This window comes from Thermobia domestica, chromosome 13 (assembly GCF_964235325.1).
Source record: "Thermobia domestica chromosome 13, izTheDome1.hap1.1, whole genome shotgun sequence".
NCBI classification, from domain to species: domain Eukaryota; kingdom Metazoa; phylum Arthropoda; class Insecta; order Zygentoma; family Lepismatidae; genus Thermobia; species Thermobia domestica.
The window spans coordinates 140,605,880-140,622,107 of NC_137466.1; the positions used below are offsets into that span (position 1 = coordinate 140,605,880).

General features: G+C 34.2%; 1 protein-coding gene across 3 annotated transcripts; it reads right to left on the reverse strand.

Annotated features, from left to right (window-relative positions):
- Window positions 1-1,085: 1,085 nt before the first annotated feature.
- On the reverse strand, window positions 1,086-15,572 carry LOC145668597 (uncharacterized). 3 transcript variants are annotated; one of them, XM_081736620.1, is made up of 8 exons: window positions 15,264-15,572; window positions 12,738-13,078; window positions 10,433-10,639; window positions 9,723-9,897; window positions 8,306-8,484; window positions 6,275-6,434; window positions 5,056-5,186; window positions 1,086-3,307 (listed from the first exon to the last, which is right to left on the reverse strand). In XM_081736620.1, the coding sequence occupies exons 1-6, from the start codon at window positions 15,328-15,330 to the stop codon at window positions 6,378-6,380; spliced, it is 1,026 nt and encodes a 341-aa protein (XP_081592746.1). In that variant the 5' UTR covers window positions 15,331-15,572; the 3' UTR covers window positions 1,086-3,307; window positions 5,056-5,186; window positions 6,275-6,377. The 3 variants fall into 3 exon arrangements, with proteins under 3 accessions (XP_081592746.1, XP_081592745.1, XP_081592747.1); XM_081736619.1 differs by lacking the exon at window positions 15,264-15,572 and having other exon boundaries at window positions 12,738-13,229; XM_081736621.1 differs by lacking the exons at window positions 10,433-10,639; window positions 15,264-15,572 and having other exon boundaries at window positions 1,087-3,307; window positions 12,738-13,224.
- Window positions 15,573-16,228: the final 656 nt, after the last annotated feature.

Genomic DNA, 16,228 nt, shown 5'->3' on the forward strand with positions numbered 1-16,228 from the left:
TCTAAAAAATAGCCCAAAAAGCCATGATCCTTTAAGGCAGCGTTTCCCAACCTTTTTCAACTTGCGGCACACTATGGGTGTAACTTGAATTCTCGCGGCACACTCATAGTTATTATTATTTGTACACTGAAAAAAAGGTTTGGTCAAATTGACCAAAAAATAGGTGCTGGTTACCAAATCGTTTGGTCAATATAGCGCCAACCAAACGCTTGGTCACCAGCACTAAATCATTTGGTCACGATTTGTTTGGTTGCAGGAACCTATTATTTGGTTACCAGTACCAAATATGCATTTGGTAATTTTGACCAAATAATGACCAAACAAGTAGAATTTGGTTGGGAATACCAAAAATTTGGTTAAAATGAACGAAATTTGGTTCTTGGAACCAAATAATTTGGTTGCAAATACTAAACCCGTATTTAGTGAATTTGACCAAACCATTTGGTAGCAATTACCAAATACTGTTGCTATAGGTACTAAACTGAAAATAATACGAGGGTTATCACAAATTTCATGGGAAATTTTTTCTAACGAAAATGGTAACAAAGCAAGAAATTCTTAAACATGCAAATGAAAAGTTAATACATATGTAAATATGACGTATAAATTGGATATAAAGACACATCCCATAATACGAACAATTATTTTTACTTTTTTCTCTCTCGTGCTATATTCTGATGGAGATGTGTATGCTTACACAATTCCTTACATGTAACGTTTACGTATATGCTAACCTTCCATTTGGATATTTCAGAAGTTTTTGATGCGTGACCATTTTCGTAAGAAAGGAAAAAAAAAAGTTGCCATGACTTTTGCGGTAACCCACATATAAAGTTAGAAGTTATTGCTTCTAGTTATTAAGAACTTCTTCAAAAATAAGATTTACATATACACTTTGAAGCAACATACGAAATATGTACACGAATACATGTAAATTTAAATTCTATGTATATGTACACAAAGTTTCAAATCAATTTTTTGAGGAAAATAAAACTATTTAATATATAAAGAATTTACACACAACATTTTTCTACAAAATCATTTTACTGTAAATAATAATAGTAAAAAAAAAACAGCAACAAAATTAAACAATGATATTAACATCTGTTAAAGTACTGAAAGTAAGATTTTTAGATCAAATGCAAAACTTCAAGAAAAAACGTAAAGAACTTAAAGCAAACTTATGCTGTAATTTTACTCCCAGTAAACAACATTGAAGATTTTTCAAATAAATTAGAAACTAGTTGCTGAAAAACTTCGAATAGGTATTTAAAATGTTAATGCAAGAAAAAAGTTTATCTACGACTTTGGTCGGAAATACATATTTACGTAACTGGGGCCAATTTAAGATAATCAGTAGAAATGTTCGCAGGAGCGGCTACAATGAATAAAACAACCGAGAAACGTCGCACACGTGTTCAGAACCTCACTATAAGTAAAGAGTTTATTTGCGACTTCGGTTGGAAAAGCCTAATTACAGAAATGAGGCCAATTTAAGGTAAGTAGAACATACTTACTTTTCCGTAATCAAACGTTTCGGATCAAATTAAAACAACCCTTTCGTATCGAGGTACTCAACCGTATGCAAAGTTCCTCGATTGTTTTATTCAATGTAGTATCCTACGATCAATTTAAATAATTACATTAATATATTGATAAATGAGAAAACAACCAATTTTGTCACACCAGACCCTTTGTAGGCACGAAATCAAAGATATACAAAGACTGAAAAACATATAACTGAACCGGATTCCAACCTGGAACCTCCCGCTTACCATGCAGATGCGCTACCACTGCACCATTCAGTCCGCTCCCAGAACAGCCATACATTCTTCCACCTTGTGGAACAGCATCGTTGTAAAGAGTGAAAGAATGTATTGTTGTTACTGAGAGCGGACTGGGTAGCACATCTGCATGGTAAGACGAAGATCCCGGGTTCGAGTCACGGCTCAGACGCATTTTTTCACTCTTGTATGTCTTTAATTATCTTAAATTGGTTCCATCTGCATAATTAGTCGCTTCCGACCAAAGTTGCAAATAAACTTTGTTTTCTTATACTGAGGTCCTGAACACATATTCGAGGCTTGTCGGTTTATTCCTAGAATAGCATGCATGTACATGAATACATGTACATTTTCATGAAGTTCTAATACATGTACACACATATATGAACAAAGTTATAAATCAACTTTTGGAGAAAAATAGAACGAATTTAGGATATAAAGCATGTACATACAATACTTTTCTACACAAGAATTTTATTATAACTGAGTATAGCAATTGAGCCATACAGACTTCAAAATTAAACAAACATATTAAATTCAAAATTAAACAATGATACTAACATTTATCAACTGCTGACTGAAAATAAAATAGCATTTTAGGCCAAATATAAATCTTTTCAAAATTACATAACGAAACTAACTGTTTACTGAAGATAACTAACATTTTAGGCCAAATATAAATCTATTCAAAATTAAACAATAATATTAACATGTATCAACTGGTTAGTGAAAATAAAATAACATTTTTAGGCCAAATATAAATCTTTATAACAAAAAAGGTAAAAAACTGTGTGAAAAGTTATAATTTTACTCCCAGCAAACAGCATTGAAGATCTTTCAAATAAATTATAAACTACTCTTAACTGAGCTAGACAACGTGCTCAAGGGTGTGGACATATGTTTTAAAACTCTTTTGTGTTTAACGCAGAATTCCCTAAGGAAGGGGAACATCTTTGGCTTCTTCTGCAAAAAGTGGTATATGACATAAGTACTCCTCACGATAAACAGACGATACACTATTGTTGGATATGATTGTTTTTTTTTTTTTTTTTTTTTTAACTGATATGAAATATCTGTAAATAATAGTGGTCGAAACAGACACAACTACTGATATTTTATGCTTGCTTGAATCACGTTTCTCTAAACAAATGTTATTTCAGTACCATGCGTTATACGTAATTGAATGAATTATATGTAATAGTTTGTAACAATGCCTGTTTGTTCAATTTGCAAATCAAATTTTATGCTAGTAGCGACACTTATCCTTCATTTAAAGCTCAAATACAGAATATCCTCCAATGGAGTCTTTAGATGTATTGATGAAGGTTGTTTTCGCGAATTTCAAGGGGCCAAATCACTTAGAGTTCATTTTCGGAGGAAACACAAAAATCTATATTGCAGACGAAAGTTATTTAACGTAGCTGTATGTAAAGCAGCTCCTTATTCCGTAATTGCCAACAACGAACACTCAACGAATGTTGTAGGTCTCTCGTTTCCATGAAAGGTTGAACATCACCCATTACCTGTTGGAATCAGAGAGAGGTTAACTGATCATGTTACATACTTAAATAATTTTTCTTACATATAAGAACAAAGACACTTATGCTTCCTCAATAGTCTGAAGCATTATTTATTGTACATAAACAATGACATATGCATTTTGCGCCTATAAATATATGTTATTTTGAAGCTAAAAAACTGGTAAGTCATAATAATACTGCAAAGTTTTAAAAACTCTTAAATGCTTTAAAAGCTGCAAAGGTTTTCAAAATCTATTTATATCTGACTGCAAAAACGATACGTTCAAACAAGGACAAAAGCTACTAAATTACAAAAACTCGACAACTTGTCCTCAAATAGACTTAGGAACTTCCTCACTAGCATTTACCAACAGAGAATATAGAATAGATCACATTTATGCTCAGTAAGTGATTTTGGTTATTAAAATGAAATAAAATTTTTGAGTTTTATGCCCCACAGTTATGCCGGCTAGGCTTAAGGAGACTTGTGATGAGAAATGAATGAACTGGTGTAATGAAGAAAGTGGGAGGAAACTGGAGAACCTCGAGGAAACCCACGCACACGGTGTTTGTTCACCACAAAGTTCACTTGGTGGGAGCAAGGTTTGAACCCGGGACCTCATGCACCAGAGATGAACGGTCTATCACTGAGCCACCGCGGCCACTGTTTGTAAATAAATGTATCGAGTTCGTATTTGTTCACATGTAATGAAACGTCGTAGCTCAGCTTCACACTCCGAAAACAGGGTTCTTGGCGTAACCTTAATTTTCTTTCCAACGTGTGTCTTTGAAGAGTGTGTGTGCGGGGGGAGGGGGAGAATTATTGGCGAGAACATTTTCATACCACTTTGAAAGGCACAAATGACTTTAGTTTACGCTACCGTTCTCCGAACTTAATGATCGGAGATAGGGGAAGAAGACCAACTCTATAAGGGAAGAAGACCAACTCTATTAATGGACAAGTTGTTGAACCTTCGCTGTGTGATCTCCAAGCATACCCCAAAATCCCAGTCGGACTACGAACTGTGTTACGTATGCTAGAAAACTGAACCTTTCGTCCACGCCCGATACAATTGGATAATAATGGATAGCCAGCAATGGATAATAATCTACTTCTCTCTCTCGGGGGCGCGGTGGCTCAGCGGTAGAGCGTTCACTTCCGGTGGTTGGGGTCCTTGGTTCGATCCCAGCTCACGCCGTGTAGACTTTGTGGTGCACAAATATCGTGCTCGTGGGTTTTCTTGAGGTTCTACCCTTTCCTCCCACTTTTTTCATTCCACCATTTCATTCATTTCTCATCATCACCGTCTCCTTTAGCCTAACCAGCATAACCGCGGGACGTAAAACTTACAAATTTCACTTCATTTCTTTCTTTCTCTCTCGTCCTCACGCTATTTGAAATTAACAATAAACTAAGTTATGTTTCTGTATGAAATATAATGCCAATCAGATGTTTATAAAGAGTTTGAAATGAAATGTGAGAGTTTATCTCAATAGTTTTTAAATTTTGCACTCCAGGCATGGGCCTAATTGGCTAATAGCAAGTGCGACCCCGCTTCTGTCCCTCTTAAGATTTTCATTGCCTCTCTCCACCGAAATATTGATTTAACAGATCTAATTCTCATATTATTCATGCCCATGCCAGATCCATAAAAAGACGTAACTTTATTTTTTTTTAACAAAACATACGTAGTTGACACCTGATCTGGCTGACCATGATCAATCAACAGAATAAAATATACTTTACTTACATTAACATGACAGAAGAAACTATCCTGACACTCTTTCACAGTTGGCTTCCAAATTTTCTTCGATGTTTTTATATGGGATGTTGACCTACACAGGGTACCAAGCAATAAAAGCAGTACACTGGATCTGGTATCTAAAAATAAAAATGAAAACTATACAATATAATATAAAATAAAAAATATTTTTACCGAAATTGTTTTTTATACGCGGACTCCTGCATTATTATATCTTCCATATAAAATCTTAAAAATTATATACTATTTCGATTAAAATGCCTACCGGACGTTTGACAGTAGTTTGCAGTGGCAAATGTCCCACCCATTACAGCTCTGTGAATCAATTCCACTATTTTCTATATTAATTTTAATGCTTAATGGTTTGAAACAAATCTGCAATGTTTGTGATGGATAAGAAAGAACTATATGAATGAAAGTCATTTTGTTTATAGTAGTGAACTATTTTGCAGTGTTATGAAAATTATATCTTTAATCGTTAGTAACTCAATATAAATGAGTGAGTTTCGTTTTACAGTTGAAACTGTGGTAGACTTAAAAACTATGCCAATTTAATAACACAACCGCAAGTAGTAGACACATAACTTTCGGTTCCAGTACAGGGAGAAAGAGAGAATCTGTTCTTCGTGCGCTGAGTCTATAAAGAAAAACAGATTTCTGCTATCCGTTATAATTATTAGGAATCAAAATTGAAACTACAATAAGTACTAGTTTTTACTTCTCCCGGTTTCAGTAGAAAAAAAATCCGGATGCTGTATGGATGTCACTCTTTTACCGGAAGTAGTAGTATAGCTTTACCAGTTTCGGTTTTTGTACAGAAACACCGGTTAATGTGTTTACTTTACTTGAGACGCTAAATCGAATCAGGGAAACAGTTTCTAACTATCAATAACCATGTTTGATTTATAACGATCAATGTTGAAACCCTAAACGACTGATTCATACCACTTCCGGTTTGAATAGAGGCTTATCTGGAGAAATGAGACCTACTCTTTGAATCAATGCTGAACAACTGAGTATATATTGTACGTATAGTGTCTACTACTTACAACCAATGTATAATTATTAATATGATCATTACAACATACTTGTTGCAATAAAACTGGATTCAGATAGAAAAATCTACTTCATTCATACAAGTAATTACAATTTCAAGTTAATGAAACAGAAACAAAGGAAGAATGAAAGAACACAAAAATAATATTACCTTCTGTAACACTTTCTGTGTCTAACAGACTTAAAAGTTCGACTGCTGGAGCGTCATGTAGCCGTTTCTTCATTATTTTTTCCAATTTTTTACTGACAGAATCCTATTTCACGAACAAGGATGTATGATCAGGATATAAGTCTTTGAAATCTTGATCAATCTGGAAATGGAGTTCCATTGTATTAAAACACTTACATTAATAACATTATTTCATTAATTTTTACATAAACTCAGTGATGAGTTCCACGAACATGTGTTCCTTACCAATTGTTATTTTACCTTTCAGTCAGTATTTTATCAGTTTGTTATAAGAATCACAACTTCCTTTAAGTGCATAAATGAAATTTCTTAACTGTAACAATTTCAATACAAACTACTAGTTACAACGTATATTTTTATGGACTTGGACTTGGGTTCAAATTCAACCTGCATTCCTCTGATGTTGTCGAACATCTTGAGGAAATTGGCTTACTGGTAGCTTAAATAAGTAGACCACAAAAGCCAGAAACGTAATGCAAGAAGACGTTACATTGACGATAATTGCCAGTTAGACCCATATTGAGGTTGTGGCATCACGGGCTTTCGTCGTGTTATAATGGTTTTTGGTTATATAGGTTAATGTAAACAAAGGTCTATTTACTCGGATAGATTAGGCAAGGATGGGGAAAGTATTAATCTGGACTTAATATTACAGGTACCATCCCGGTATTTGCTGGAATGACTGAGGAAAAATCCAGGGAAATTTCAGTCACGATGACCGGATTTGAGCCCGGAACCTTCCGAATGTAAAGCCAAGGTTCTACTTGCTGAAATAAGGCCGCTAGGGTTTCATATTAATTTGTCAAAGGGCAGGGTGAAGAAAATTCTACAATATTGTTAGCGTTTATCAGACAATAAAACCACTATTTGCCATCTACTGAGTAAAAGAAAAAGGCTTATTGAATCGAAAAGTACTTCATGCATTTAAAAAAATCACCGTCAAAGTTTCTATTGCTGTACGTATATGCTTGGTTGGTACGCAATCACAAGAAAGATTGTTTATCAGTCATGTAAGTATTGTCCTTCTGAGATCTCGCTTTCATAAACAAGTGACATCGTGTTGTAAGAACTCAGTTCTCAATTTTTATCTTACTGAATATGACTACGTTCCTTTCCATTGCAAGGTAAAGTCAGTGCACGTGTTCGTAATGTATGGCCCGTAATCATATGCGTCTTAAAAAAGGAAACAATAATTTTAAGTTTAGAGTATTTGTTTTCAGACTTGCGATTGAGCTTTTCATCTAGTTGTTCAAAGGAAGATCGAGTTGCTAATAAACTGAACTTAATACTTTCCCACTTTGTGTTCCATGCATGTGGATGAATATGTTATAAAGAACCAGCAAAGAAGATTATTAGACATGTTTTAGTTCTTTTAATATGCAATCTGAATACAATGCAAAATGTTCACTTTTTGGAAAGGAAACTGCAAAAACTTTCAAGATTCATTGATTGTCTCTATCCTCTTTCATCACCGGAGCTACACAGGAGGGATTCTATAGTTTGTAGTTGAATCTGAATTACTTTTATAAAATTATACACCTACCGGGCATCGAATCGATAACCACCAACCTACAGGCAGTTCAGACCTGCTTCAAGATATCTCAACATTCATGAACAGATATTACATAAGAGGACAAGGAAGTAATTCATTTTCCACCATTTATATATATTTTTATTATGGTTTTATGACAACTAAGTTCTATTAGCTCGCACATACAAATACCTACACTAGTATATGTCATTTCAATATTCAGTGTGACTTTATCCTGAAGGCTTTTACTATTTTCTTGTCAAACGCGACACAATTTTAAAGGAAACTTCTGTTCTAAAAAGTACGTTATGACAAAATCAACTTCTGGACGTAAGCCAAAGACTTTGTATGAGTGTTCTCAGCCCCAAAGAAAAATTCAATGCTTGTAAATTATGGCCTATTTAGTAACAACACAGTCCTTAGTAGTAAAACAGAATGCAGGTTAATTAAATGAAACTTACCAATGTATATCCCAAAGGCTGCTTCAATGCTGGCCAAGTTGAAATTATTTCATGAACAGTTTTGCCCTCTTGCTTGCATCGAACTTTCAACGTTTTCTTCCAGTGATCAAGTACTTCCTGCCAGGGCTCGACACTATGCTTTAGCCACGCTAAGCTGTTTTCAATATTTATGCCACATTCTGAAAGAGAAGAATAAACTTACCAAACAGATCTGCATTACATCAAAAACTCAATAAATAAATTCCTATATTTTTTCAAATATCAGTTAAAATGATTCTATATTTTCATAAGTCATCTGTACAAGTATTTATATCCATATGTAATATATAATAAAGAAAGAAATATATTTACAAAAAAAAAAAAAAAGAAAAAAAAAACCTGTCCTGGAACTGTTCCTGTGAAGCTGAACTTGAAATTTGCCTTCAAATGGTAATCTATATTTCCGGCACAAATATCGAATGCCTTTCATCAGAATGGTTTAATTCTTCAAACATGTAGAACTGATGTAAATTACATGTTCTAGCTTAGTACTTCAATGGTATAACGTAATAGTGGTACTATATAAGTATAATGACTATCTACGACGAAGAAAGTCGCAAAAATATTTAGTAATAAATGCTACTTATGATTTCTTATCAACAAAGTAACTCTTGTAATGAAGGATTTGAAGATTAAGCATACAAAATTTGGACTTGTTCAGTCTTGTAAATAGAAACACATAGAAACTAAGTATCGATTAATTTAGTGCACTATTTAATCCTTAATAGATTAGTTGGTTGCTTAACTGAAGAGTAGGTGAAAAATTTCTCGACTGTAGTTTCATGTTGTAAACAGTAACAATATCTACACAGTCCCATTATTACCTTATACTATTGAAATACTCAGCTTGAACTGAGCTTGAATGTATATACACTTTACGTTTTGAGCCATCCTGATGAAAGGCACACGATATTTTTGCCAGAAATACATATGAACATTGAAGAACCACGTTTTAATCTTACAGAAACACTTTCAGGTTAGTATCGACTTATATTAATGTGTGTTCCATACGTTCAATTAGCAGGAAAAAAAAAACATTTTTTAAAACATGGTTCTTGCAAACCCTGGCACAAAATAGGTAAATCATTGGCAGTTTTTAAAGTATGATCGGGGCCTCGGTGGTTCAGTGGTAGAGCGTTGACCTCTGACGTGTGAGATACTTTGTTTGATCCCAAATCGCGCTAAGTGACACCGTGTGTGTGGATTTGTCGGAGTTCTCCCGTTCCTTCCCCCTTTATTCATTTCTTATCATCATTATCATTATCTTCTTTAGTCTACCTGGCATAACTGGGACGTAAAACTCAAAGATTTCCTTTCATTTTTAAAAGTATGATCAGAGATGAATAAATCATTTACTAGATTACATTTTAAACATTACCATCTAGTGTAGAAGTTCCAGTGTCACGCTTTTCTCTTGACGGACCAGCACGTGACTTTGCAACAACGCCAAACTTTCTTAACGACTTGCGTGTATTTCTATATTTGTCAACGAGTTTTCCTTTTGAAATCTTCTGATTTGGACCTTGTGACTTCGGTGGAATACAATACACTTCCTAAAAAAGACATTGTTAATGTAAGATTTAGAATTATAAACTTAATAAATGAAATTATGTATTAAAAAAAACATTTCAGACAATTACAGAATAATTTATCATATTTATACTCTTCTATGTGATGTTCTACTTTTAGTATAGCATACGTTTTCTACAAACCAACCCTCCATTCTGCATGGGGTATTCTCGCATATATATATATATATATATATATATATATATATATATATATATATATATATATATATTGGGGGAGTGGTGTGGAATAGATAAACTATTTTTCTCTCATTGTCACATAGACTGGTAACATTACAAAGCACAACTTACGATTTCCAGCATAAAATTTACCCTATAAAGTCAGCTTATTTCCTTCCCCACCTTATTTGCTTCAATAGTTCTCCAAGTTCTCGTCAAACCCATTCTCCCACGTTAGAAGGTCGAAGTTATGCTATTCAAATGTCCAGCAGTAACATAGATTGAAAGTTATGTGAATAAAGTGTCTATATAATAACTGAAACGTTAGTTATATGCATACCTGACATTCCGTTGGAAACAGCTCAGTTATCTGTAATGCCAAATGTTGAAATATTTCATTGCAAAGAGTTTCATTCATTTCCATAAAATGATCAATTAATATTGTAACTAACTTCTTCCTAGTAATAGCAGACAATTTGTTGTTTTGAAGGTATTCATTGCAAACTTTCCTGCCTGTTAAGCTCTGTTTTAGAAAAGTCTCAAGATTCTGAGAAAAAAACAAACAGCATTACATGTACGATTACGTCATTCAAGATCATTTAATCGAAATCACTGAAATAGAATTTCAATTTTGCATTTCTGTATAAATTAATTGCTGATTAACTTCTGTTGAAGGATAACCATATTTAATAATAAATAACTATATAAATAAATAAATAAATAATAATTATGAATAGAAATCAAACTGATAATTTCTGCTTTTCACGTATTCTTTCCACAAGTTATTAGTGATTGATATTCAAAGAAACACAATTTTGCTTAAAATATACAATGTCCCTCAATACATTTAAGTCTGTTTGTTCTATAAACTAAGGACATTAACTTACGAGGAGTTTACAGCAGCATTGGTGTTTTCACTTCAAACATGATTACTATGTTCACAAGGTCAAGTATTTTTGCTTCGGACAAGTTCTGAACTGTGGTTTGCGTGTAGCGAGATCAATTTTCGGTGGGGATGTCTTGAACGCACTACAGCCGTTCGGAACCCAGAGGTCCGATAGAAAGAATTATTCTTCTAGTTAGTTCCCATGGCATAAGCGTAGGAAGTATTTGTATTCGTGCAACATATGCGAAGAAAACATACCAACCCTGCACATATCTTATAAACATTATGCTGTCACTAAGCAGAAGTGTTCGACTTTACAAACACATACATCTAATATATATAGCAACTTCACACTTTTTACGATTCCATGAGCAATTGAAGGCTTTATTTTTACTTTTTTTAGGAAAAGTGTCATGGTGATATGCGTGGCCTTTCGGAACGTTTAAATGTATTCCTTAATGTGATAAGCGCAAATAATCACTACTACATACACATCACTGCACGAAATTATCATATTCCTAAACTAGAGCTCATGCGGCTAAATCCGAGATGTATACATTTTCTCTTGGTTTGGGATTTAATATTTTATCACTAAAATTATAGTTTTACAATTTTCAAATAATTACATAGTATTTAATAATTATACCTTATATTCATGTCATGGGAGGCCAATAAGCCCTGTGCAGCTCTAAAATTGCACTATTGTTATAATTACACTTTTGAAATGACACCATTACTATATACGCGAATCTTTCGGTTTATTGTTTGACAAATACTAAAGTGTATAGACCTGGCGTGACAAGAAACGAAAGTTGGTATTTTAGTATGGTCTATTTTTACTAACTCCAAGAAAATATACATTTTATAGATAAACGCATTTTTTTTTTTTTATTAAGAAAATCGAGATTTTTTCATTCAAATCTTTTCGTCAAAAGTACTTAAATGTTTCCCGACCATATATCAACAGTTGATTTAGCTTCATAGGCTAAAGGAGACGGAATAAATACAAACGAATTATGATTAGGAACTTAAACTGGGAGCAGAGATGCTGTTTACCTAGATCAAATTTTATACGAAATCGAATCCGGGTATTTTCACTTATAGTTAATAAATACTGAGGTAGTACCTTTAAAGTTTGCACCTTTTCCTCCTGTTCCTTTACAATTTTAAAGATCCTGCATATTGTGGTGTCATTTCGCTTAAATTGAAATAACCAATCTCCTCGCCCTCCCAGCTACTCTAGTGGATAACGGGTGTATCAATGATGTATGTGGTCCGGATTCAATTCCCGGTGTGAGCGCAAAAACATTTGCGAACGTTCACTTTCATTAATCATCTGTTTACTTTAGTCTAAACGGCATAACCGTGGGACGTTACAAAAACTCTTTCAATGCATCTGATGCTTTCCTCGTATCGTGATGCAAATAAATTTTCTCGGGGTATCAGCCAGGTGATGTGTTTGTTGTGCAAAGTCTCGAGAACAGACATTGTTCTCATGATACTGACCCTGATGATGAGAACAACGTCTGTTCTCGAAACTTTGGACAACGAGCACAACACGTGATTGATATCCCGAGAAAAGTTACTTGCACCAACAAAGATGGAATAAATAACACGTAGGCTGTCACCAGATTGAAAAGTGAACGCAAAAATCTTTTACATTTCGACTGATAATGAATCACATTTGCACAGTTCATATGTGCAGCATAAGTATCACTGTATCAATTGATATTCAAGTGACTAAAGACAGAACACTTACAAAATCTGTCAGCTTGAAGAGCTTCGGACTCCGAGACTCTGTAGAGAAATTTGTTTTTCGTTTCAGCATCGTATCAGTTCCTCTTTTAGTTGGTGCTGGCATGGAACAACTGCTTTCTGTAGTTTCAGATCGAACTGACACTGAGTCATCTGGCGTTGACACTGATGGTGAAGCAAATGAGAGAGAACCGTCATCTAGCACATCATAAATTTCAACTGTGTTTGTTTCTACAAATTCCTTAAATTTTGCTAAGAACTTTGCACGTATCCCTATTTTGGGAATTAACTGAGTAATTAGTTCATCAGTTAATGAATTAAATGCTGCTTCGTCGATTTCCTGTTCTGAAATGTAGATTGAAAGTTTATAATTAACCAGATATTTACTGAATATCAAAAAAGAATTATACAATGGTGAAAGCATTTAAGTTTTATTACACTACCAAGCGAAATTTGGTATGTTACGCGATCATGTGCCACACAAAGAGTATAGGAAGTTGCTCACCCCATTTTTTTTTCTTGGGCTTTACAGAAATGGGTGTATTTGGGCAAAGCTAAAGAGAAAAATGTTCATGGTAACTTCATACTTCAGCTTCATACTGTAAAAGTTACAATGGTATAGAAGCAACAACAAGAATTTAAGAGCATTTTTAACTCATGCAAATAATTTTGTAATTTGGTGCATAACGAGTACCTATGGATAACAATAAGTCTAATGCTAACCGATTGTTTTCAAAGACTTATGTACTTCTAACAAACAATGAAAGGTTCTATGCAGAAATCATAGCCTGTCTCCTCTCTCTCTCTCTCTCTCCTCTTTGCAATTTCTGACATTGGTCGTTTTGCTCCAAACCACAGAATTATCTTTTGGAGATAATACACTATTCTCTGAATGCTTTGAAGAATGTAATATTTTCCGAATACCTAATAGAAGTTACCTAATAAGAAGTATACACTCGAATATATATAGGGAGGGGATAGTGGTTCATGTTACGGAAGCACAATTTTGTAAAATTTACAGAAGAAATATGACATAGTGTACACAAGCTGAATTTTACGTTTAGAAGTGGAGCGTTACTAGTGTCAAAGTATGACAAGTGCTATTGAAACTCGTATCATTGCAATATCCCACTTCTTTTCATATCTTTACTTACGCGTATACCCACCATCACTGACGTGCCCGCTCCCTGCGATGCCGCTTCGGCCCACCAAATTTGCTTTGCCCTGACTGTTAGATAGCATTCGCGCTTTTTAGTGTCCACCTAGCACAGGTTACTTTTATGCACTGTATATTTATGACAATCAGAAAGATTTATTTATACGCAAATCGTAAAACAACTGTGACTTTTTCACAATTACTTCTGGTGGGGCCATCGATATTTACCTGTGATTAAGTGAGATATTTTCATGTCGCCCAGCGTAAGTCTTTTAGGGGTCACTAAGAAGTAAATTAGTAAAAATTATATTTTTTCAACGATTATTTCGAGTGGTGTACCGAAAATAAAAATGCACGCTTTTATCAGCGTATGTCACGAGAAATATCGATTTCAAAGGTAAGGATTCTATATTTGGGTTCCATGAAATGTTCTTTCAAAATTATTCTTTAGGCTATATTTCGGATGACATTTAGTATCTCTCCCAAATCCATCGACGGCTCAGGACCCAGTACTGTGACTTAGAGTAAGCTGTTGTTAACTACCTCGTTTATGCGAATACCCACCGTCGCTGACGCGTTTTCTCCCTACGGACGCAAATCGTTTCTAACTGTCGGGGCCCCGCTGCTACGCTTCTGTTCTGACTGTTCGATAGCATAAATGGTTTTCCGTGTCCATATAGCACAAGTTGGTTAGTGTTTTATGCGTAGTTTTTTATGCTATACGTTCGCACTGTACTTATACTCATGACTACTTTATATTTACAAATAACGAATGGTAACCCCTACCAAGTAAGTCAGAGTCAATACCAAGTGATCTGGAGGAGAAACTAAATAATACCCCATATTTCTTCCGTAAACTTTAGAATTTTGTTCATCTGTAAACTATAAATGCACCAATTTATTTTGCAAACTACTAGCGTTAGTGTCACTTTATTTACTCCTTTCCGGAAGTATCTAGTGGTAATAGAAAATACCCCAACTCTTGCCCCTGCAATTTTATACCCTGCTCTAGTGTCGTCAATGCCCCCTTTATCTATATGTAAGGGCCTAGGTTTAACTTAATAATGCCCGCTCCGGGTGGTATACCGGTACTCACTTTGAGCGAGAAATTCCTCTCTATTAATTCTATGAAAATGGATCAAAAATTCCCTAACCTTAAGCTAACCCGTTCCTACTCTTACCTTACTCTAATGTACCTTACCCTACTCTATTCTACACCCTTTGAAAGCGGTTCTACATATCGATGCGCAGCTGGGGCGTGCATTGTAAAGTTTACCAAAGGTGTATTTGATACGCCAAATTTACAGCCAATACAATAAGTACATATGAACTAACAGCAAAATTAATAGCCTATATACGAAAAAGTACACTTACCTTGAAACATGTCGATTAGCTGCGGTAAATTCCAGCTTCTTAATAAATTTATAACATAGGCATCCATTACGTCGTTGAAAAATGAAAATTACTTCGTTGAGAAAGTTGTATAGTGCAAACCAAACTCATTTACACACAGTTCTTTTACTTCCAACACATGTCCCTTATGATTGTTGCCCTACGTTTTCTTTTCCTTTTTAATTTTACGGTATAAAGCGCTAATGCGATCCACACTTTCGTAATCGAAATGTTTACCCAGAATGCAAATAAACACATGTGACCTTGTAACTAAACATTTTGGTCAGGAAAACCAAATAATTACCAAATCAGTTGAAATTTGGTTCGCATAACCAAATTAATCAACCAAATGTTCTGACCAAAAAATATAGTGTTCATGACCAAACACGTTTGGTCAAAATGACCAAATTTTGGTTAAATTAACCAAAAAAAGTGACCAAATGCTCTGACCAAACAAATTTGGTATTCCTGACCAAGCCCTTTTTTTCAGTGTAAATATATATAATACCGTGGTATTTTTTTCTGTGATTACTGATCTCCTTCTCACAGAGAAGAAAGCTCAATCACTGGTTCTTCCCCGTGGTAAATCATTATGCTTATTTTTAATTCTAATTTAAAAATAGAAAACAATTGCAATGAAATATTGGACACAGGTTTTTAAAACTAAGCTTTCTTTTTCGAAAACTGTAATCAACCTTTCACTAAGAAGAAAGAGCACTAAATAACGAACGAACAAACAAATCTCTTTTAGTTTTAAAACACAAATGTAGGTAATTTGTATGCATGTTCGCTTTGTCGAAAGGATTGAATGATATTTTAAAATTTCAAGTTACGAAATAGTCTGCAGCAATAAAGAAGCAATAATAGTCGTAACAATGATAACAAATACTTTTTTTTAACATTAAAAATGAACAGAAAAGTAACACGGTATGAAACTTAAAGTTGTA

Coding starts and splice junctions, on each gene's coding strand:
- LOC145668597 (XM_081736619.1), bottom strand. CDS start 13,157: ATGCTTTCACCATTGTATAATTCTTTTTTGATATTCAGTAAATATCTG. Junction 8,485..9,722: donor TGGAACTTCTACACTAGATG/GTAATGTTTAAA, acceptor CTTCTCTTTCAG/AATGTGGCATAAATATTGAA. Junction 6,435..8,305: donor AGCCTTTGGGATATACATTG/GTAAGTTTCATT, acceptor CTCCATTTCCAG/ATTGATCAAGATTTCAAAGA.